Source organism: Apteryx mantelli, chromosome 5 (assembly GCF_036417845.1).
Source record: "Apteryx mantelli isolate bAptMan1 chromosome 5, bAptMan1.hap1, whole genome shotgun sequence".
Taxonomy (NCBI): domain Eukaryota; kingdom Metazoa; phylum Chordata; class Aves; order Apterygiformes; family Apterygidae; genus Apteryx; species Apteryx mantelli.
This window is the reverse complement of record NC_089982.1, coordinates 25971802-25996799: the sequence shown is the minus strand read 5'-3', so window position 1 is coordinate 25996799 and position 24998 is coordinate 25971802. Positions and strand designations below refer to the sequence as shown.

The following is a 24998-nucleotide window of genomic DNA, read 5'->3' as shown; positions in this document are numbered from 1 at the left end:
CAGCGCGGGGCCATCTTTGGGGAAAACAATTCCGTAACATTTTCGAAGAGGCAATGAAGTCTAACAAGCTATTCAGCTGAAGAGATGCTGGAGCACGAGTGGAGAAAGAAAGCCACTGTCACCCGCGCGCCCAGCAGCGATGCGCCTGAAAACGTACGTGATTAAACGCTGCGCCCGGCTGGTTACTTTACTCAGTCTTAACTACTCGGGCGCCCTTCAGGGACGGCGCACGCCTTCTGCGGGAAGCGGCCGCGAAAGGCGGGTTTCGCGGCGGTCGCAGGTCCCTCGGGCAGCGCCGCCCCGCCACCGGCCGTTACCGCACGCGCTTCCCGCCGCCACCGGCCGTTACCGCACGCGCCTCCCGCGCCGCCACCGGCCGTTACCGCACGCGCTTCCCGCCCCGCCACCGGCCGCTACGGCGCGCTCCCGGCGCGGCCTCCCCGTACCCGCGTCCACGGCGTCCGCCGCGGCCAGCGCCAGCGGCCCTCCCGGGGCGGCGCTCGGCGAGGCGCTGCCGCTGCCGCCCGCGGCCGGGCGGCCCTTGCTCTTCCTCCTGGCGGCGGCCGCCATGCTGCCCCGGCGGCGGCCGCCCAGCGCTTCCTGGTGCAAAGGCCGGCGCCGCCCCCGCCGCTTCCCGCCGCGCCATGGCGGGGCTGGGGCGGGCGCCGCGGCTGCGGGCGCTGCTGCCGCGGCCGGTGCCGCCGCGGCCGGGGCCGGGGCCGGGGCCGGGGCCTTGGCGGGCGCTGCGCGGGGCCTTGGCGGGGCCGCGGGCGCGGGCGGACCGGTTCGGCGGGGTGAGCGTGGACCTGGCGGAGCTGCGCGGCCGCCGCGGGCCGGGCCCGGCCGCCTTCGGGCGGTGGCTGCAGGGCAAGTGGCGGCGGCGGCGGCGGCAGCGGCGGCGGGGCCCGGGCTGCCCTCGGGGGGCCGCGGGCCGCTACGGCCCGAGGGGGCCGCTGGAAGAGGAGCGCGGCGCTCTGTCACTCGTGGCACAAAGCCCTCAGGCGATAATCAGAGCCTTTCAGTAAAGGTAGCGCGGTGGGCAGCGCGTAGATTGGTTTCCCCATGCTCCCTGTGAGCAGCAATGACAGAGGAAAAGTGCATCTTTTTACCTGTCATAGCCTGATTATACTAAGGAAAACTCAAACGTTGAGCTGGCAGCACTGCCTTCCCTCCTATTGATATTGACACACTTTTTTTCCACGTATGATTGTTCAACCCTGCAGCCAAAGAGGTCCAAGTGCAGACTTTCATGTGCCTGGCTTTAGGAAAGATCATAAGGGTCAGTCTTCTGACAGCCACAATTAACACACGTTCATCTGCTATTATGCCCTTCAAGGCCCAAAAAAAGCAGGAGCAAGGGGAAAGGAGGTCATCAAGTGACAACAGCTTTTACCTTCATCTTGAGTTGCCTTTGAGATAGCGTGAGCAGCTCCCTATCGCTCTTTCTTTCAGATTCGGTTAAGCAGTGGCGAGAGGAGGGCAGGATAGCTGTCTGGCTGCATGTTCCCATCCTCCAAAGCAGACTTATAGCTACAGCTGCTGCGCAAGGCTTTACTTTTCACCATGCCGAATCAGACTCCTCCACGCTGACACTGTGGCTAGGAGAAGGGCCCAGCAGGTTACCAGGGTATGCCACGCATCAAATAGGAGTTGCAGGTTAGTTCCAAAATTATTTTAGTTCCAAAATGAATTATACAGTGTGTATGAAAAGACTTGTGATTGTTTAGGACCAGGTTCAACAGGAAATCAGCCAGGCTTTTACACAACAAACACGTCAAAGTTGGCTTGGACAACTTTCTAAAGCGTAGTGTGCCATTCATGAATGAGCTGGTAGGACAAACTGTGTGTTTTGCTAAAAACAAGCCAATAAAGAGAGACATCAGTATTCCAGTTTGAGAAACTTGTAAACACCTCTGGGAGAAGAAAATGTCCTGAAGCTTTAAAAATTCACCTTCCCTCAGGACTGTTGTTTTTATTTATCATTTTGAGAGACATATCCTGCCTTTCACTTTGCAGGTTAGAGAGGTGGAATTTCAGGGTTACAGCAGTGTATTTTTAGAAACAGAAAAGCAACTATGAATTTGTTTAAAAAAAATTGCATCTCCATTCAAATGTTATCAGTCCTTGACTGTAGATGTTTAATATAGGCATCTGCCTAAACAGTGCTCAGGTTAGGGTCTGCAAATGGGGCAAACTTTAACCAATGGAAATTGTTCAGGAGCTCACTCAACTATTAGCATAAATTACAACAGTTCAAAAGCTCCTCTAAATTTAAAAAGCTCTTCTGCATTTAAAGTCCACGTCCCAAACAAGTATATTTTACAAATGTACCGCTGGACACCCATGCTCTTATCCATCAAGACCTTCCACAACCAAAGCTGGAAAGGAGTTGCTCTAAAAGCTAAGGCAGTTCCCAAGGAACTAGAGAAGACAGTTTCCCATTGTTTTATACAGCAGAGTATGAGGAACCAACAGTGAGCCAAAAATACAATCATCTGGATCTCAGCTCCACCAGATTTAAGTATTTTTGCATTCTCTCTCAGGAGTCTTCCATCAGAATTGCCACTGCCTGTCCCATCACTCAGTAACTGCCTGTAATCTGGCGGTTGATTTGGACTCTTTCCATTCTGATAAAAGCTGTAACATTCAACAGTTATGACAGTGACAGCAAATCCCTCTCATGACAAGCTTGAGTTGTTTGTCCTTGGCTGGAAGGGCTGTTAATTCATCACCGTGTGGTTTTAAGGAACTCTTTGCAAATTCTAGTTAGAAAGGACTCACAAGAGCAGGATTATTCGTTGTAGCAATGAGTCTGGTGAAAATACGTTTTCGAAAACCAAAGCCTTTAATTAATATTGTTGTTAGTAGGAGTTTTCAGTTAGAAAACCAGCAGAGGGCAGCATAGAAGCTCAAGACAGGCTTGGGTTTTTTCAGTGAACATGTTTGAGCATGTTTTCCTGAGGTATGAAAACCTCACCATTAAAATATGTGGCATTAAACTCGAGTAAGACAATGCACTCCCCTAGCAAAAGCACAGCATTACTCCTTATGGTTATAACTTGAATATTTGAGAAAACAGAACTGACTGAAAGGGGATTTTTCTTAAGCAGGTTTTGCATAGCTGAAAGTGTGTTTTAAAAGAAAATGATTTAATAGAAGTGTTGTAATGACTGTAACAAAGGACTTCAGAGAATGTAGGAAAATTGTAACTTTGAAAACTTTCATATAAATACAAATATGAAAGATTTACTTTCAAAACATCATTTGCTATTGTACTTTTGAGATAAACACTTTTCAGATAAACACCCTATGCAAATAGAAACAAGCTTTTAAGGAAAGAAGCAGTTTCATAAATGGGGATATATTGATTTCATAATTCATTGCACAGATTTAAAAATTATACAATGCATAATGTAGGTACTCTCTGCTACCACTTTTCAAGCTAATATGTTTTTGTTTTATTTATCAGTGGGAATTTTTTTTAACAGAGATGAAGAGATCAGGAAGGCATTTAGTCATGTAAACAAACAGATTTCTGCATGTGAAATAATGACTGCAATATTATTTTACTGCGTTTCACATACCACCAGTGGATATGGAACATGTTCGAACAATACACTAAGCAGTGTAGACACCATCTGACATAGGTTTATTCCATTATCTTTCTAGCTCAAGAGCAGAGACTAAGTAGTGGGAGGGTTTAACTAAATTTAGGTAGATATTAAATAATTTAATATAATTATTTAAATGTAATAAATGTGTATTGCCAAACCCCCAGACATTTGTATTTCCTGCACAAAAAAAATTTTTTTTTGCATTTTAGAGAGTTTCTGCAATAGAGGAGCAAATTTGCTGATGAGAGCCTTCATCTCAAAGCTGTGGGCAGTCAGTTACATACAGGACTTCATCCCTTGAGCATCCTGAAAATAGAAAACTGAGACCCCAAGAGTGGTTTGATAGTCTGTAGGAAGCCGACACAGAGAGCAGACAACAGGTAGCTAGCCTGCATTGCTAAGTAGACCAGATGCTGTTTTTTTGTACTGTCTGGTGTTTCCCATGCAGTGAAGGTTGCACCTCCAGGGTTGCTGCATTACCGTTGTGCAGCCAAGTGATGACAAAGGTGTGAATAAGCAAGGCCAGGTCATGTTTTGCCAGACTAGATCAGAGTCGCCAAGCAGAGCAAGTAGCAAATGTTACTCGTAGGGCTTGGCCATTATTGTTTAAAAATAGTGGAATGTGTGATGTATCTTCCAACTAACTTACTGCATCCTTTTGTAGGCAGCAGGATTTTCCATATATGTAAAGGCACAGGAAAGTTTCTGATGTATGAAATGACTGAGATATTTTTGAAAAGCAGTTTCAACGTTCTCCACCTCTTAGGAGGCAGTGGTCTGCCATCCAGAAAGTGACACGTTTGTAAATATGCCACGTAACAGTGTACCTGAGAGGAAAAAAGTTAAAAGCCATTCTCCTCTCCCTCCTGTGCAGTATTTGCCTTACAACATAGGTATTATTTTCATTGTTTCCTACCTTAATCTGATTGTTGAAAGAAAGCCCTTGAAGTGAGACAAGGGTCCATGCACACACATGAGCATCAGCCTTGGCAAGTCCTGTTTCTTATGAAGATGTGTAAAAAACAGCAGCTGTACAAATGTCAAACTAGTCTGCACAAGAACAAGAAGTTAGACAGGTTGTGACTGTCCAAGAAATCAAAAGTTTTTTACAAAGCAATGCCTATTCCTGCCTGGTGATGTTTACAATGTAAGCAGTCATGGTTGCACCCATGTACACATGCATTATGAGTGCTCTTCAACTCTGAACATATTTTTCATACATGTTTAGATCAATTATAAATGGAATAAGTAGAGAGTAGATATTTTTCTTCTCCATTATTGGTTATCTAAGGGACTTTAAAAAAAATTTTTTAAAATCCATTTCCAAAAAGAGAACATTTGAACAAAGCAGCGTTGTGATTGCTTGGTTAGGCTACAAGTGTAAACCTTTCCAGAAAGTCATCCTGGGGTGGGATGATTTAAAGCTGTAGTTATCACATTTGTACCAAGAGTGAGCGTCTTTAAAACCACAGTTCAGAGTGCACAGCCAAACTGTGATCTCAGTGATGCTAAACAGGTGTGGCCCAGCAAGCCTTAGCAGAGTGGTTCCTGAGTTACACCAGGGAAAAGGAGACTAGACGACAAATCTCGTTAGTATTTTTCCTTTCTTCTTGCTTTTGATTTAAGTATCATCTATCACAGTTTCTGGACACCTCACATAAAAATTCACTGCCAAAAATTACATTCACAGGCATCAATTTCTTGGGAACAAAGGAGAGAATTCTACTTGATTCAGACAGCAGTTTCCTTTCTTCAGCAACCCTCTCTGGTCTCAGAAGACCATTTGACTGAAAAATGGCTTTTCTAGAAAATAATCCCTGTAATCACAGCATGCATCAAAGTTCCTTCTGCTTTCTTTTTTCTCAATCAGTACAGTACTTGAACCAGAACCCTGCTAAATATTTACAGGAAGAATGAGGTCATAAAAGTCACAAGCCACGAGGAGGCAGATATGTGACTACCTACTTAAAACATGTCCTTTGACATATCTTGAATGAAGATTGGTATTTCTTCTTTTAAATATTCCTCCTACACATAAGTCTACCATGCGTTATTAAAAAGAAACGGATGTTTTTAAGCTGGACACTCATTCCTTAATATTTCCCTTCTGTGGAAATATTTCTCCATAGTACTTTTAATGTGTTTATCATCACAGATCTATCCACAGACTCTTCCTCCTGCTAGAAAGTGATAGCAGCATTTCTTTATAGTTACCTACTAATTTGAAACCCATGCAAGACTGATGTGGAAAAGAGCCTGGTAAATTGTACCAATGATGTTCTCATTCTGCTCACCATAGCACATAAATTTAAAATCTGACAAAATGCCTGTTTTAAAGGGAAAATATTTTTAAAGTATGACTACTGAGTGTGACATGATGAATAGATGTGAGAGTGCTTGGGTTTTAAAAATAAGAAAACCTGCAGTCTGTGGGAGAAATTAATAGGCTGTGAGCTCTGTGACACAATGAAAGACTGAATTTCTCAGTCATGCATCCTGATATTTTTTTCTTGAATCAAGTGAAAGTGTCACTTCTCCACGTGGGAGCAATACTTTTTGATCAGCAAGTTGACTCAAAATACTATGCATTTGTTATCAGAAATTGTTAGCTGAATAGCACAGTACGAATTCATAGATAAGTCAACTGATGGAATGTTTTCATGATCAGTACCATCAGCCCATCGCAAGTGCTAAACCTTGTGTGTTATTAACCAGAAAGCACTCAACACTTCACTGCAACAGTGGGGGGTTTCGTCATGAATTTCAGTGGAGAAAAGTTCTCACCCATCATGGTTACTCAGCCAACATCTTTGGAAAAATTTCTGGGTTTTGAGCAAGCTTACAGGCAGGTCTCCACTGAAGAAAAAAGCTTTGCTAGATTGTTTGGAAGAGATCTTGAGCTTGCATTCTCTAGTTTTGATAATACTAACACATGCAAAATATTCATCTCATTTCTTGTCTAATCTGGAATTTAAATTTGTGAAGCATTTATCTTAGTGCTGCTAAGTTTGGATTTTTATACAGGATTTTTTTTTGTATTGTACTGCATATCAGTTTTTCACTGACAAACCACTTTATGATACATGCAGACAAATCTTGCTAACTGTAAACTGAGTAACATTAGAGTTTATCTCGCTTTATTGAAACATACTAAATTATGAGTTTGAAGATAATTGTCCGAAACACTTTAATCTTTTTCAATATTATCTCTCTAATAGGTGCTGTTTTAGATGAAAGCACTGGAAAGGTGTTGGTCGTACAAGACAGAAATAGGGTAAGTCTGCTTTAAAATTCTAAAATACAGAGAAGTTCATTTAGCTGATCTTACTCTGTAGTATAAAACAAAGATCTTCTCACTTTCATTTCAGTCCATAGTTAAAAGTTACTTCCTTTCAGTAGTATTTTGGAACATGTCTGTCAACAGATTGTCGTATCTGCATTTGAAGAAAAAAATAAATGATAGACTTTGAAAATAGATGGCTTTGTTGTTAATTACAATCAGTGACTGACTGAATCAGCAGAGTGGAATGACATATTGCTTCATGACTGCTTACAAGAGGGCATTATATCAAATTAAAAGGATAAAAAATGGTAAAAGCCTTGATATTTTACACAGATTTCATCTTTCATCCATCTCAGCTGGGCCTTAATTTCAGCTAAGGCCCACAAACATGATAACGTTTGTATTGCATTTTTCCTTGTCAGATTTTAGTTTTAATTTTTTTAATGATAATTAAAATTGCAATAGATAAAAAAGCAGGAGAGAACAAAGACAAGCTTATGTAATGTAGTAGTTACTCTCAATGGTTGCATTTAGCTGCCCAAACAAACAAAAAGTCTGATTTACAAATCCTGAATTACATACATTGACAAATTCTAAATAGGTGTAAAATACAGATGTTCTTATGCAACATTATGTAATGTTTTAATAAGAAACTGAAGGAAACTGATTATCCACCAGAGGTATTCTGCTTTATGTAAAGAAAGCTTAGTAAAATTAAAGTATCTCTTCCACTGCTCCATTCCTTGCTCTTTTTGTGTAGAATATACATGTCCTGTCTGAATGAAATATTGCATACTGATATATCCAGTGCATGAGATACTTAGAGAATTGATACAAATTGCTGTAGAATTTGAAAAAGGAGTCTTTAAAGACATACAGTTGGCAACACTTAAACATCCTGCTAAGCACATTTGACAAACAGACATGATTTAAAATAGCAGAGCTCCAGTTAAAGCACCTGTAATTTAACTTCCTTCAAAATCAGTGTGTCATGCAGTATGGCTGGATAGTACTGTAAAACAAATTCCTTGGGCTGTGAACCAGAGGCCTTAAAGGTGGACTGCCCTTAAGGCCTAAAAAGCTCCTAAGGTTAAATCCTGCAGAAGGATTTATAGCAGGTAAGGTGCTACAATGCATAGCTTCTCAGACCTGGTCTGAGCAAAATGCGAAAGTTGGTTAGATGCCTGCAGTCCACAGAGCCTGTGTTCCTTCCTAGTGAAACTTGGCCACTATTCAAAAAGTAATCCAAAATCTGAGAGGGCAGAAGATGAGAGATTCTGATGCCTTAGGTCAGAAACTCAGCTGAACAGAGGAAAACTTCCCAGTTCTTGCTTCCCTCACCATTTATGCATTTCACGTTATATAGACACTAGATAAAAAAGCAGAAATAATCATTTCACTGCCAGCTTTTCCTCCAACCACACTGTAGAAGGCCCTCCTCATGGTGAGGGAACCCAGCATCAGTGTTCCCGGTTCAGTGCCTGCTGAGCAAACGCCTGGATGTGCTCATGCTGGGAGCTGGAGGATGGGCACTAGGGGACGGCTCAGCTGGGTCTCCGGCCACAGCCGGAGCTGGGTGGGAGCGGCAGTTCCGCTCCACTGGGGCAGGCCTGCACACCCGCCGCCTGCAGGGTAGCAGCCCCGAGAGATCACTGGCATCACTAGTTAAAGGCAAGAGATGTTCTATCCCTTTAGGAGAAGTGCAGCCTAGACTTGACTATTTAAGAAAGCAACCTAGGAGTTTAAAAAAGCAGCCAAATATTTAAGTATTTTAAACAGTAATATCAATAAACAGTACTAGCAGACTGTTAAGTATTTTAAACAGTAATATCAATAAACAGTACTAGCAGACTGAAAGTATGTAACCCTGCTTATAATCTGTACTATTTTAGAATAGGATTATAACAAACAAGCACCATGATAGCATTTTAAAAGAGCCACTTAAGTAATTCTGTGTTTTTTTAAAGCACATGAACACTATGAAATTACTCCAGTGTATTTTTTCAGGTTCAGGACAGATCTCTTCCTCTATTTACCTGTTTTTAAATAATAGCGTGTTTCTCAAAAAAAAAAAAAATCACTTTATTCAACTTTCCAAGTGGATTTCAGACAGTTAACTGGACTGTGCAAGCACAGCTTCAACACAAACAAGTTTACATCCAGAAGCAGGTCTGAGAATAACACAGTTGCCTCATATAGAGTTGCCTGCCTTCCAAGCTACTAGACAATGACAGCAAATAATCTTCTATAAAGGAGAGAGAACACAGTTCATTCAGAAAACAAAAAAGTTCAATCACTGAAAAAGTGCTGAGTCAAACTGTTTTCATTCTGGTTAAAGAGTAAATCACATCTTAAGGAAGCACTATACTGCTTCTAAATTGCATCTGGTAATTGCAGCATCTCTTGCCACAGAGTTTCCAGGTACAACTTTATTCACAGAAAACTTCTGCTATCTCAAAGGAAACAAAAGTCTATGCAAATTTGAGTGTGATGAAAACTGTTTCAAACAGAAATCCCCAAAGAGCAACAAAGTGGGGAAGAACGTTATGCAACATTGTCCTGGAGGAAAAAAACAGTTGCAGTATTCTTAACACTAGAACACCTGTATAAAAGGATACCTAATTCCTCAAAATAATTTCATTGATGATGATGATGAGTGTTTGGTTGCCATTCCCCTGAAAATTATGAAGATCCTTTAAAGCACTCACCACCTTTGTACATTCCCCAGTTTATTCTTCCAACAAGGAGAGCTCCACTCTGTTCCTCCTCTCTCACATGAAATATGTTAGAACAGATCCCAAAATACACAATATGTTTCTTACATTGGCTTCATCACCAAGTATCCCTTCTGCTTCAAGTTTTCTCTTTTCTCCTGTAACTGACCTGAAAGATTCACTGATTTTGTGTTTGGATCCATGCAGACCTCTGGAAAACCCCCATGGCTGTAACCAGATTTTGGGAGAAGGATTCTGGTTTTGTTTGGTTTTGGAAATTCCAGGCATATCTGTGGCTTTAAATAAGCAATGATGTGGTTGACCATGACCTGGAGAGACCACCTTTGTAAAGCAGGTGTAGAGATCATTAAACGCTCACAGACTGAAGTGCTTGACCTCACTACAGAGGATGCCAAACTGGAGAATTAGTGTGGTGATGGTGGGTTGTGTGATGTGGTTTGAGGTAACCAAACATCCATCACTGGGAGCGTCTTCCAGGCTCTATCAAGCTAACCAAGGTTTCAATACAGCAAGTGCAGAAAGCTCACTAGCACTTGCTCATTAGCAGTTGCATGCACCATTCCATTATCTCTTTTGAGTTCAAGACAGTAAATGACTTCAATTAAAGTACACATCCTCCATATGCTTTGAGTAAATGAATAAACTTCTGGAAATGAAATAGAAGTCTCTCCAGTACGATGAGGACACTTGCAATTATAACCTGGAAACAATCAAAATTTATACATGCTAACTAAGTATAATTGGATGCATCATTTCCAGTTCATATAGTTACATTTAAACCAGAATCTCACTAGCCATATTTTTCTGCCTTTCCTGAAATAAATACTAACAGACTTATTCTTAGAAACCAAACTACTACTTCAGCTCACTAGTAACTATAGCACAGTTAAAGAACTTCAATGAAAGACTGCTTTCATAGACAGGTTCAATCATACCACATGTTGAATTTGTAATGCAAGAATTCAGAGAAAGAGAGGCACCCCTTTCTTGCTCCCTTAAAGTACTGACTTCATAGTTTTACTTAGTGTAGAGCAAAAAACTTCAAGGACTTCTTTATAGCAGGGTTTTCAGACTTGCGTTCAGTAATTACCAATTAATGCATAAATATAGCATGCAACATATAGGCTCCAAAAATGGTTCAAACTGTAGAGGAGAGTCTCTACGAACAGAAGAGATCTTACAGGCAATAGTAAACTTTAGAAATACTGCATTTTTTTCCTTATAATTCGTGTGTGTGTAAAAGTGAAGAATGGCATGCTTACCTTTTAGTAAATATATCTTAAATACTCAGTTCTCAAAAAAATAAAAAGAGAAATTGCACATTCTGTATATTTAGAAGGACTTACTGTAGTTTCCTAAGCCCATGAGGTAATGTAGGCTTTAAGGTTTAACTTCCTACCTTGTGTTTATGTTAAAGCTCACCCACAGCCATGCTAAGTACACATACCTTGATCCAGTTTCACATTGAGACACCAGATGATCTATTAAGGCTCTAGGTCCAGTTCCATACTCACCAGACACTACTTGCTTAGCCTCAGGCCCTAAAACATAGAGGACTAAGCACAGCACCACTCTTCCCCTCAGTTTATTCTGAAAAGTGAGCTGGTTATATTCCAGGTCAACTATTTCAGCTTAACCTTTCCAGAACAAAACTGATACTTAGCATAATGAATGAAGGAAAAGGAGAGAGGAAAAAAAATTTTTTGATTATATTCAACTCTCATCCCTAGAGCGTTTATTTATTGACTGCATAATACTAAGTATAAAAACTGAAGTGTATGAATATCCATACATTTCTTGTGCAGCGAGCAAATAAAATAGTGCAAGCAAATTGACTCAGGTAACTGTTTCCCAATGTCTGTTCCACCACTTTTCCTCCCTCACCCCCCCCAAATACACAGTTTCCCTGAAATAGTGACTCTCTTATAGAAACAAATGATGTTTTGAAAGCTTGAAAAATCAGGTTTTTATGCAGCTTAATGTGAGCTAGTGGAATTTTTAGAGCTGTTGGGGTTGTATCATGAAAAAGGACAATTTCATAGCACTCAAAGAAAGATTTCCAGGAACTGAAAACAAATCTGAAAGCCAAGAGACAAATATATGTATTTTCCATTTGCAGTATTTTTAATCTATTACTCTAAATTCCTATCCAAGACCTTTAAGAGTGCCCAGAAAAGCCATTTTCCAATGTAATCAGTGGGGTTTCAAATCACTGGAAAGTGCACAACTGCTCTCTCTATGCTACATGTACAAGAAAAGCTACCTTTTTTTTTGCCAGAGCATAAGTTTTTTCTGCATTAGTCTCTAGTTGAAGGTTAACTTCTTCCTACATATACTTTTAATATGGAAAGGAAGGAAAAATAAACAGTACATAGTGCATAGACATAAAGGTAAAATCTGCGAACCTTCATGTATTTACAGGAGGTCAGGAACTGACTCTCCTTTACCAATATCAATTACAACACCAAGTCTGCAGTTCACATTCTGTTTTAATTACTGAACTTTATTGCAATTCAATAAATGTTTCTATATATAAATCACACACAAGGCCTCAGTTTTTGTATTCCATAAAAACAAATGACAAGTTACAATAAATGGTTATTACAGACACACAAAATCATCTTAAAGCCAGTGCAGTATAGAACAATACTACAATCATAATATCTGTTTGCAAGATTAAATATATAAACATTTATACTTATAAAAAGCCAAAAACATGAAAGTGGAATACATCAGTGATTAAATATAAGACTATATAGACTATAGCAGCTTTTTTTAATATCCAGCTACTCTATCTAGTTATCTAGCAGCAACTTTGTCTAGTGATTGTTAGACAGTTTGTATTTTCAATCAGTAGATGTTTTGTTCCAATATTTCATACAGATTGTAGATATCTTTGATCATCACATTAGTAAGAACAAAGAAATTCCTATTTAAAGCCTTACTGATATTTGTAAGAGTAATTATAATACTGCAACTTCAACAGAAAGGTCATGTGTCACTTGTCTCCTTCATATTACAGAGTACAACATAGATTGCATACTTCATTAATATTTTTTTTCTCCAACACAGACTGTAAATGCATGGAAATTTCCAGGAGGCCTTTCTAATCCAGGCGAAGACATTGGTAAGTCCTAGAATAATAGGTCAGACATCAATAGAATTATAAAGACATTAACAATACTGAAATAATTATGACCCAACATGCTTCTGTAAGATGACTCCTATGACTAATCACTTCCTTGAATTAACGGTTAATAGATGAAGTGACATGATCCTATGTCTTTAAGATTAATGGGGCAACATCATATTCAGGGCAGAAAGGCTTTATATTTATAACATTAACACTTTTCCACATTTTTCCTTAAAGCAGGGTTTAAAGCCAATTTCCTTTTTTTTCAAGGCTTGTTGGATATGCTGTAATATGAGCTAAAAGTGCATAGGACGAAGGTAATCAGTATATAATCAAAATAAAAACGGAAATAAAAGAGTTCTCAGCTCACACTGGAATCCAGGGTGCTGAGTTCAATGATGTATTGAGCAAAAATTTCCAACTCTGCATTTTTATGGGCAAAACAGGAATAAATACACTTGCTTCTTTCCACCTTTGTCCATTTGATCTATTTAGAATAAGAGTTCTTTGGCACAGGACCTGCATGAGTACAGTGCCTGAGTCTTGTGGGCACCTCCTTTCAACTAGCGACATAAGGCACTTCTATATTAAAAAGCAAAGTTGATTTGAGGAAACCCTTTATTTCTACCTAGCGTAGCACAGGTGATGATGAATACAATTGCTGCAATGATTTTCAAAGGTGAACAAAAGTGTGTATGAAGAGATAGAAAATTGTGCTTTTTCTCCTTCTATCTCAGCCCCCTAAAATTACAATCCACAGCTTGTGATTCTTAAAATATGCTGCAGTTATTAGGTAAGTCTTGGTTTCAAAAGTTACATTTGCTTGTATTAATTTAGCCCCACATCAGTATTGAGATATTGTTCATTCTTCTGATAAGTAAAGTAGGGCTCAAAAAATATTGCCCAGAGCCATGTGGAAGCTCTGGCAAGCTGGTATCGAGCCCAGGTTTCCCGAATCTGTTTCATATCTTAGAAATTTCTCTACACTACCCTAACAATCTTCCTACAACAATGTGTGAAGGGCTTGTATTCCAGTTCATAATTTCAATACATGGAGAAACTGCTCTCTGGTTTACATGATATGGTTGAGATTTAGTTTTCCTGACTCATGTTATGACTCATCACATTTTAATTAGCTCTGTTCGCTCAAAGACAGTGATAGAAGTCCAAATTATTTGGCTGACGATGCAAATACATGCAATGTAGTGAGATGGATTCACGTTTGCTAAAGAATCCTGAACGCTATGTTTGTTGTCTAGCCAGGCTCCCTTTCATTATTAGTGAGAGCGAGAGAGGATCTAGGGCAGGAGATACCAGAGGAATTTTGATACTGAGGGAGGAGAATGACAAGCACTGGCAACAGCTTCACTAGGGGAATGCTGTTACTGAGTAAACCAGTGGCTATCCCTCAAATAACAGGTGAGATTATGGGTGTTGCTCAGTAGAGCATGAATGTAGCTATCAAGAAAGAATGAACTGGGGAGAAATAAGTCTCTTTAGCTCCCCTCATGCCACTACTAAACAATGTAATAATAAAAGTTACAATTTTCTCTATCACATCTTAATATTACAGGAAGAGATAAATTAGTAAAGCATAAAATATAATAGAGCTTAATTTTACTTTTTCATCACTTACATCAAGCGTTATAAATTCACAATCATTCAAGAGCCTAAATTTCAAAAATATCAGAGTGCAATTAAACTGCTTGAAGAGCCTGTGATTATATAAAATGACCAAATACATGACTGCCTACTTTAATGAAAACAAATCGATTTGCACAAGTAATTTCAAGAGTTTCAAAATGCAGATTTAAGCATCAAATTGCACACACATTTTTGTGCTTGAATATTTTTTAAACTCAAGCCTTACTGTTTCTTCTAGTTTAACTGGTCATTATCTTTTAAATATATATACATATACATTTAAATAAAAGAGAAACAGAAAAAGGCACTTGATCTCAAAGCAAAGCTCAAAGCTTAATTAAAATCCCGGTTTCATTTTTCTTACCATGGCATGCCTCAGCATTCCTCATAATCTCAGTCATTTACCTTCTCTGACCACTTTTGTGTAATACAGCCATTTGCCTAATAATAAAATCACTTGCCTCATAATAAAACCACTTGCTTCGGGGAGTTTGCTTCATAACCACTATCTTACATGAAAGAGGACTGCGGGGGCCTCTCTCTGGACAACACAGGACACAGTCTTCCCCAAGGATCAGGAATGGTAAATGAGTATATTCCCCTATGTTATTTTCTCCCTCACATGCAGTAGCCTTTTCATTAATTAAAACTGTAATAAATGTTCTGCAGGCACCATATATCAACGGTCTCCAATCCTGCAAACACCTCTGTATGTGCCTAATGTTAACTTTAAACAGATTGTTCTACTGCAAGATGAAAGCTGAGCTGAGGCAGAAGTATGTGCAGGATCAGGGCCATTAATATACAGTTGTTTGATCTCTGCTGGATAGATCACTGTTTATATATTGCTAGCCACTGTATATCCTGAAACTATTTTCAGCAATTTGAAAATACATGTAAAATGTCTTTTTTTTTTTCACCTCTGACATTAAGATGGTGGGTTCGTATAGGAAGGAGAATCTCTACAGGGTCTGGTAAAAGATATTTTGCCTTTGGAAGTAAGCCAACACTCTCATTCCCTACAGAAAATGAACTAATTGAAGCAGAAAACTTTGTAAAACAGCTATATGCATTTACCACTCAGACAAGACACAGCTATTAGCTTACCAAGATTTAAAAAAAAAAAAACCCTAATATTTTACCTATTAGTAACTGCCCCAGGTGAGTAGAATTTGTCATGATTTAACAGCAACTGCAGAATTTTGGGAAATAAGTGGGATATCAAAAAATCTTGTTTGGGCTCTTCAACTTCAGCTATTACTCAAAAGCACATCTTCTGTTTTGAAGAGTACTGGATAGATGGGAATTCTCTGGCTTTAACTGCAGTCCGCAGACCCTCAAGAGCTTTGAGCTTGTATCCACTTTTGTAATGAGAAAGGTAACACATCAGTTGTTGTACACAAAATGTACATGTGCAATATGGATGGAGCATGTCTTCTGCAACAACAGGCTCCACGCTGTACTAGTATTATGGCATTTGAACTATCACTAGACATTTCAGGTACATTTTGAAAAAGCCTTGGGGCCAACTTTCGTTATCTGCAAACAATATTTTCCCCCATGTTTTCACATATCATGGCAAAATGCCACGAAACTAAGTGATTTGATCAAGTGATCTGATATACATGCAGGTGTTCAGCTGCAAAGGGTCTGAACCCAAAACTAGATGGAGGCAAAGAGAGTGGCAGGGAGCTAAATTCAAAGGACTGAAAATCCGATGCAATGCTATGCTATCTTGCATTAACAGGTCAGTGAAGCCAGCAACCATCCAACCATCCATATTATGGAAGGTTTCCTACTTTTCTCATTGTGTAGGATATATACCAGAAAGGCACAGTAGCCCCCAGCAATTAGTTTTGTTCAGGGACTAAAAAGTGAGCTTATCCTTATGTTGAAGCATACAGGCTTTACATTCTGAACAGCTTATTAAGCTTATTAGAGAGAGTGCTTTGCGTCAGAAATTTTCCATGATCAAAAGGTTTAAGAAGTGTTAGGCTATTCTTGGATGTTTTGTAAAAATTGTTTTCTTCACGTAGGAGACACAGCAGTTCGAGAGGTTTTCGAAGAGACTGGCATCAAGTCTGAGTTCAAGTCCATCCTAAGCGTTAGACAGCAACACAGACACCCTGGAGCCTTTGGGAAGTCAGATATGTACATCATCTGTCGCCTGGAGCCTTCCTCCTTCACCATCAGCTTCTGCCAGCAGGAATGCCTGAGGTGCGAATGGATGGACCTTGATGAGCTTGCCAGGACAAAACACGCTACTCCCATCACCAGCAATGTAGCTAAGCTGTTACGTTATGGATACCGAGAAGGGTTTGATAAGATTGATATAACCATGAAAGAGTTTCCAGCTGTTTACGCAGGCCTGTTCTACAAACTATACCACAGGGAGCTGCCTGAGTCCTATAGAAATATTACAGGATAGGAACAAATTTCACATTTGATTAAATAATAATTTAGAATGTTTACTGTCAAGTTATTTGGACCATGTTGAATTTTTTCATGGACTACTTTTAGGATGAAAGTCAATATTCACTCTATTTTTTAATAAGCAATAGATAAATTATTTTAAATGGTAAATATTCCTCTAAGTGTGCATCAGATTAGTTTTCCTTTACTCTGTAAAGCAAATGTAAGGTAAATAAAACAGCTCTATCTAGATATCTAGTAGAAAACAGGTGTGTTATTGAGCCTGAATATCCAATATATTTTCCAAGTAAGTTTACCTCCACACGCACTGGCACAATAGGTTTAAAGAGCAATATAAAAACAGTATGAAACATTCATGTTTTGATCTGACAACTGCAAAAGTAGTTATATCAGCAAATAATTGCTTGTATTTTTGCTACTTTGGAAAGGAGTAGGGAACTACCTCGTTAATGTAGTATGGCATATGTTTTCAGAATCCACCATGGAAATCAGCTTTTAGCAGACATTGGAAGAAAAAGGATAGCTTTCTGTCCAGGTCCTGTTTTTGGTCCGGGTTTGTACTGTCCAGTTCTTTTCAGTGCCACATACCAATCAGAGTATTTCCGTGACCGGTAAGTGTTATAGTTATTGGATTCCAAACGCTCAAAAAAGAAACATTCTTCTGTTGCACATTTCTAAAGGGAAAAAGAAAAGGATTATTGGTATTCCATCACAACAAATCAATTCCTCAAAGTCACAGAAGTAACTTATCACAAACAAAAATTAGCAATACATTCGGTATTAAGAAAGTCACATAAAATATTTTGTGTTTAAAGACAGATAGTTATTTTTAAAATAGTTAAAAGCACCTACAAGAAGAAAAGTTTTTAGCTATGATTCATTTATTGTCTTTAACACAGACCAAGCAGATCCTAGTTTGTTTTCACTACATAATTCTTTGTTCCTATCTGAAATGCAGTCAAACAATTAAATGAAGAACCCAGTATGCTAGATCCTGATTTCCATACTCACCAGTTTTATCATCTTATCCTAAGTTACAATTTAATCAAAAAAAGGCAGGATATATAAAAAAGGGAGTGCTTTCCTTGCCACCTTCAAACCAACCATTTCATCAATTAGATAAATAGTATGGCATAGTTTCAGCCTTTGCCTATTCTTTTCTAATTGTAAGGTTTAAATTTCCTGAAGCCAATTCAAGTCTTTATTTATACTGTTCTAAAACAAACAGTAGCAAGTCTGTTTCTGTTCAAGTTTCCACCCCCCCCCCCCCCCGCAACTTAATATTTTTTTAAACCATTTTAAGGAAAGATCGGACCTAGCAAACAGGTATATTCCACACAGAAAGCAAATATACTCCACCCATCTATGGTAAATAATCTTCCTCAGAACGGCACTGCTTCTGTTTTGAAGCCAGTCTGCTTTACAGTTTAGTACATCTGTGGAATTATTCCACTTCTGGAAGTAAGTCTTCAAACTATTTCACCTAGGCTGAGTTAACATGTCTTCACACCTACAAATAAAAAAGGTGGTTCTTCGCACAACAGGTAAAAATTGAGCTGAGCAAGTCCTCACCATAGGAAGTTAGTTTCCCACAGCTTAAATAGATTCAAGTGAGTTCTGGGCAAGTTCATGGAAAAGAAATTCTCTGAGGTTTAATAAATATGTAGAAGCCTGTCTGAGAAGGCCCCAAAGCTGTAACTGGTTGCAGGCTGGGAGAGCATTACAAGGAATTACTGTAGATGTCTTCACTTACACTCTGCGTAAAGTTACCATCAGATGGAAGATACTGGACTGCATACAAACCCCTGAAACGGGAAGGCTGCTAGTAAGGCAGGCAGTGTGATATCCCTTCTTCTGCTTATCTCTGCACAGAGAAGAAAACTCTGCTCCCTCAGGGTGACCACACTGAAGAGAAACAGTCTTACTTTTCAAATGATCCCATTCATATAAGTGAGATCATTTAAGAAAGATATTATCTACTGCAATTAAAAACAGAATCTAACCAACAAATTCTGTTGGATTGCTGTTATTGCCTGGGGGCTTAAAACCTGTTCAATTTAACCAGTATTAATAGCTGTTCTCAGTCAAGAGAAAACAGGTAAGTTTATTCACTGTCTGAAATTCATCACCAAGAAATTCACATGGTTCCTCCATATCAATAAATATTAGAGGACATATGAACAACTTCAAATAAGATCTCATGCTACTGGAGGAGGATCCCTATCCATGTTTAACTGCATTTATCCCACATCATATTCAGAACAGCAAACCCCTGGCAATCGTTAACATTTTTCTAACAATGACAACAATTGCAAACCTGACTGCAGAACCTACACTTTAAGGAAGAGAAAGTGTTTTCTAAAAGATAACTGAAATTTATCCCAGCTGTAATTTAGGGGGGGGCAGAGGGGGATTGCTTTTCACATACTGCATTTGTCAATCCATCAAATCAGTCATTCTCATTTACCCTAAAAAAAAATTACGCAAAGGCCAGAGGAGGAGAAAAGCTAGTCATTAAAAGCATGTAAAATCTTGGAGAGGAGACGGGAAATGTGAAGAAATGCCTAAACAAGTAGACTGCTCTGTCACAATTTTCTGTTAATATCCATAAGTATGTATAGTATCCAGCTAGAACTAAAATGTGGAATATATGTGAAAATATACAAGAAAAAAATAACTTCTTATATATGCCAAGTTTCTGTTGCTACAAGCAATTAAGCCAGTCAAATGCAGTCTGGAATAGTGATCTGCCTCCAAACCTAAGTCTTCAAATGTAAGTTTTGGCAATAAAAACACAGCTCCTTCATTTCCACCCTTTTCAGATATGAATTCTGGTTTCTTAAGAAAACTTTTAACAAAAAATCTGTGACCTATTTCTGATTTCTATAAATCACTAATGTTTTTACATTTTACATAGCAGAAATCAAACTAACAATTTTCATAATTCATATTTTAAATGGTCTTTCTCAAGATAAATCATATTTTAATGCCTTTCACTCTTGCAATGTGAAAACAGATGCATTCATCATCTCAGGCCACAATGATCCAAGTCTGAAATGGATTATAGCAGCCTTAAGAGGGCACAGAAACAGTATAAGATGCATTTAAAAACAAAAATTAACGTTAATTCAGAGTTTAGGCAAGTTCAGTACAATTGCCCAAACTGGAAATTCTGGCAAAGCAAATTCTTAAATCATCACAGCTGACTAACACCTTGCTCTCTCCTCTCACCCAAAACGGCGGCACTTCCAGGAGCCCCAAGACTACCCGCGCCACACTCGCACCAGGCACAGATGCGATACCTGGTAGAGCACTAACTGAATCCTGCAGCCACCTGGTTTCTCTATGCACCCTGCCCATTAAAGCACGGTCTGATCATGCAGCAGGGAAATTAGATCAGACCTACAACTGGTGAAAACAGAGTCTTTATAAACAGGTTGTTAGGCCCAACTCCAGCTTCCCCGGGGAAGGAAGCAGCTCCCCGTGCAGCAGCGGTGACAGCGGGGGGGCACTGCAGGACTCCAAGCACAGATGAAAGGCAAGTTCGCACATCGGCTGCGTGCCAGTGCTTTTTAACACGCTTGGGCTCGGCTGCATTCGAAGCGGTGATCCAGCAGCGACAGATCGCACAGCACGTCGTGAAGCACCCGAACGATCGGGCTCCCCAGAAGAGGCCGAGCAAGCGGCCAGCGCTCGGGCTGCAGCTGCAGCCCCGTGCTCAGCAGCGCTCCCTCCCAGGGGCACTGCCAGGCGGCTCCAACGCGGCCTGCAGAGCTTGGCCTTTTGCGAGTAAATATTTTGTCTACTGCCAAGCAAGAGCTCCATCCAAGAGAAGTCTGAGCAACTAAGTGAAAACAAACACTGAAAGCAGGAGTTTTGCACATTAGCAATGCCGGTCGCAGCTGAGCTCGTACAGCAGCCTGCTGTGTGCCACCGCTTACAGTAGCCAAACCCGTAACTGCTGCCGAATGCACGGTCGTGATTCACCCACTACACAGTAATTGACTGAAAGAGGCAGCAACTTCCTGAGACAAAATTCTTCCTCCCTTATTTGCACAGCCAAAAGCCACCCACTGATTCATCCGCAGTGCAAACTGCATCTGCCTTAATATCACATACTATGTCAATTAACAAGTTTCGATATTTTTGACTCAGATTAGGAATTAAAATTTCTAAAGCAACCGAAGTTCTCTGTAATATTTGCTCACACTAAAAACCAAAACTGGAACGTTAACCTGCAACAGTACCTACCAGAGCAGATGGATAACGACCTCAGAAATATGATCATTTTTACCCTTTTATAACTATGGCAGGGCCAGGAAATGAAGATTAGTATCACAAATATTCTTGTATCACAGTTTTAACCCATAATATCAAAAGAAAGAAATTTCCCTTAAAGTCCTTCAGTCTGACGAAACCTCTCCAATCATAGCTAATGAGAAATTAGTTGTTGTGAATTGTAAGGATTGGTCAAAAATACAATTCTTCCTCCCATGGGAAATGCTGAGAAATTTCTTTATAAAATGAAATAGTCTAAAATGTTTAATCCAATAAGGTGAAACCATTTTATTATTATCTAAATGAAACTGAAAAGTCAAAATGAAATATGGTAGCCATATCAAAAATGAAATGTTTCAGTTTTTCCATTAAAAATCTGATGGAATAGATGCATTTCTGCAAAACTATTTTTAGTCAGAACAGCATTTTCCAACAGAAAGTTCTGATTGGCTGCACTGATAACCTGCCATTTCCTCCAGTGACTGAACAGGTGAAAATTCCCTCTCCCCCACAAAAAATGAATCTGTTAGCAAACACAAAACACAAAACTGCTTAATTAAAATCCATATCCAGCTTCCCAGAGGAGAAAGCAATCCACTGCAGCACAATGCAGATCACCAGCGTAAGAAGCAGTACACTGGCTATGCAATACATGGTTTTGCAAAAGCTAACTCTGAACAAGCCACAAAGAAATATCTCAACAAAGCAATTACAGAAACATTTAACTAGAAGAAAAAGAAGGCTTGATAATTACTTGTAATGGCATTTTTGAAGATGTTAATATGTTTATAAAACAAGAGTTCAAAGCAAACTGACACATGACTCAAAAGTAATCAAAAAGAAAACAAAACAGATGTTAGTGTTTAAGTAACAACAGCAAGCCTACACATACATAACTGATTGCTAGGTATTAAAATGGAAAGGCTGTTTCACACTGTGAGCAGAAACCTGGCTCACATGATGAAGCAACATGCAAGTACGGATAACAGAGTATGAAATACTGAAAGTGCCAAATATATCTGGGACAAAGAATAAGCTGTGTAAATTGATGGTTAAGCTAGTGTGCAGCTGTGCAATACCAAAGAGATTATTATTAAGAATCTCATTATCCCAAAACAACAGAACTTCAAGTTCAGCGTGCTGGTGATTATGTGATAAATCTGCAATGTGCCAAGGCACAGAAATGTAAAACTGACCAAGGAAAAACATCAGCTTGGGCTGATATACTGGAGACCAGGAATGTGACCAGATTTGGGGGGGGGGGGGGGGGAGAGAAGTGATCATAGCCAGTGGTTTCACCACAGAAATTTACGAAGGCTTCATAATTTTTAAAATAGTTCATTCCAGGAACATATTTGCCTTTAAAATGTTCTCTTAATTGAAAAGTGTGCTACTCAAAATTACTGATGGAAAAGCACAGAACAGTACTTGAATGACTAGTGGGTTTGAGGACTAAAGAAGTGTTTAGAAATTAAAGTTTCATAATGTTTTAATAGAAATAAGCAAAGGTTTCAGCAAATACAAATTCATGTGCACTGAGGAGATCATTTCATTGTGAAAATTTCACAAATACGCTCTTACAAAGCTCTCACTGAAACACAACACTGCTCAAAATGAAAGAGAAATGCTGGCAATTGTGAACAGTTTCAGGAACGCATTTATAGGCAGAAAACAGTAGAGACAGAATTGGCCACAAGCTGCTGGAAGCCGTATTACAGAAATCCTCATGGAAAAAAATCACTTATGCTTCAGAAGGCAATCATGAAATTGCAAAAGTATTCATTAGACGTGAAATACAGGCTGTGTTAAAGAACAAAATCTTCTTAGACCAGGCAGTTTTCACAAGCACCTATTAACAGCAAAAATGAAGAGCTGTAGGAAGCGGTGTTTGCAGTAAACATGACTGAAGTAATACCCATCTTCAGAAACAAAAACTTGTTTTATAAGCTCAATAGAAAGCACAAAATGACCCAACTTAAACAAATGTTGAGAGAGTAACTCCAGATTAACGGCAAATACTGTCCCAAGCACATCACCATACGAGAACTAAACGATAAAAGAGCTGCCTATCACTGCAATAGAAACATATTCTACACAACGGACACAACCAAAAACCACTATACGGCATGAGGGTGGAGATGCCTGAGTGTCCTGTTCTGACCATTCGGGGACACTGCCGCTGAAGGCAAGGAGGGCAATTTGAATAGGAAGCAGAACGTCAGCCCACCAAAACCACAGGAAATTCCCAACTACGCTTAATTCAAGAATAGCACAGTGGGCTACTTGTCACATTTTCTTCAACTGAGCTGTCACACAATATCCAAGTAAATAACACCGTAACTTGATACAGGTTCTGTAATGATATTCACAGGCGCAAACCGAACTGGCTCCCCTGGAGCAAGAGAAGGTGCTGAATGGCCGAGGAGCACACGGGCATCCCTGCTCACAAAGTCTTTCAAGTGTTTTGGTCGCTTTAGGACCAGGCAGGGACTGACATGAGGAGGATCAGAATTAATTTCTGTGGCCCTTCACGTGAGTAATTTCATTAACTGCAACTCAGCTGGAATAAGGACTTGATTTCTTTACTATGACCACCTTGTGAGGGCTGTCAGCTAAGACCTTCACAGAATCTGAATGTGGCAATGTTCGAGTTACCGACGCATCAGGGTTACTTTAGAATTAAAATTCTAGAAGGATGCGCTACAGTGGTATTTCACTGGTGACAAATGTTAAAAGCTTGTCTGCATTGAAAGTTGAGAATATGGACAAGATATTTCCAGTGCCTGCACCTTATAAGTAAGACAAATACAAGCGCAGCTCTAAAAAAATTTTAAATCTAGCTTAGAAGACTTTAACTTCTGCCAAGCATATTAGCTTTAAAACACAGTTAAAAATGAAGCTGACACCAATAAAAAGGCAGAGTTTAGACTAAAACTAGTCTCATTAGACTAGTTTCAACTTGCATTTTTTTTAGTTCTATAAACACATTTTCAAAATGTTTTTCTTACCAGTTTTCCAGTTTGCAGGTATACATGACCAAAAAAACTGATTCCCTACAAAGAGGACTATATACAGACTATTAAAGCATAAAAATCAAATAAAATTCAAAAAAATTGGCTTTACCTTCTATTTTAAGACAGGTCTTTACAACTGTTTTATGTGAAAATTAGTGGAAGAGGAAAAAGCTACTCTGGAAAAAAAAAAAAAAAACTTTTTTCTCCCCTTGTTCTTATCATTTCCCTCCATACACAATCACTGTGATTTTTCTCTTTCAAACAGGGCCATTCCCGTTAGTTTCTGCAGCTTGCTCTGCTGCTTCTAGGTGAGGGCAGACGTCTCCATCTTTTCCTAGTTCATAGTTTAATTCATTGACAAAAACGTTGCAGAGCTCTTTTTTCCCTGATAAATCACAAGCATACAGTAGTCAAAAAACTCCTGCAGCAGGAGAGGTGACTAAATACAGGGGAATCAGAGGACCTAATCAACAGAGATATAGAGACACATTAAAAATGCTGCTTACCAATGCCAGCAATCTGCCATCTTCCTTCATAGCAAGAAAGCGATTTGCACTTACACCTTTGATTGACACCACTCCTCTTTCTTCTGCTTGAAGCTGCAGTTTGACTGGGAACAAAAAGACAAAGTAAATGTTCAAAAACACTGCAGTATTTCAGCACTTGACAGAGTGAAGCCTACTGCTTCAAACCTAAAACCAGAGAAAGCCTGCGCTTTAGCTCGCAGCAAAGATAGCAAGCTTTCCACCTCTAGTCTTCTGACCCCATAGCTCAGCAAAGAAAATGCTTACTACAAATTCAGTAGATGTATAACTGGCAACACTAAGCATAAGTTACTTTTGCATGTACCTTTTACATATAAGC

General features: G+C 39.5%; 3 protein-coding genes across 3 annotated transcripts in view; 1 reads left to right on the top strand and 2 right to left on the bottom strand.

Annotated features, from left to right (window-relative positions):
- Window positions 1-570, bottom strand: part of AFG2A (AFG2 AAA ATPase homolog A) — a 205782-nt gene extending 205212 nt beyond the window's left edge. Inside the window, exon 1 of the mRNA XM_067297025.1 lies at window positions 447-570. Within this exon, the coding sequence (XP_067153126.1) occupies window positions 447-570 (124 nt within the window). The remainder of the gene's footprint in view (window positions 1-446) is intronic.
- A 164-nt stretch (window positions 571-734) lies between these two features.
- NUDT6 (nudix hydrolase 6) lies at window positions 735-17091 on the top strand (the record flags this gene model as incomplete). Its single annotated transcript, XM_067297024.1, has 5 exons — window positions 735-867; window positions 1453-1656; window positions 6833-6888; window positions 12705-12759; window positions 16446-17091. Coding segments are annotated over 5 exons (840 nt in total), but the record flags the coding sequence as incomplete, so codon positions are not given.
- A 125-nt stretch (window positions 17092-17216) lies between these two features.
- FGF2 (fibroblast growth factor 2) overlaps window positions 17217-24998 on the bottom strand; it is a 32918-nt gene continuing 25136 nt past the window's right edge. The window contains exons 2-3 of the mRNA XM_067297690.1: window positions 24641-24744; window positions 17217-17516 (exon numbers count right to left, since the gene is read on the bottom strand). Of these exons, the coding sequence (XP_067153791.1) occupies window positions 17331-17516; window positions 24641-24744 (290 nt within the window). The 3' untranslated portion in view covers window positions 17217-17330. The remainder of the gene's footprint in view (window positions 17517-24640; window positions 24745-24998) is intronic.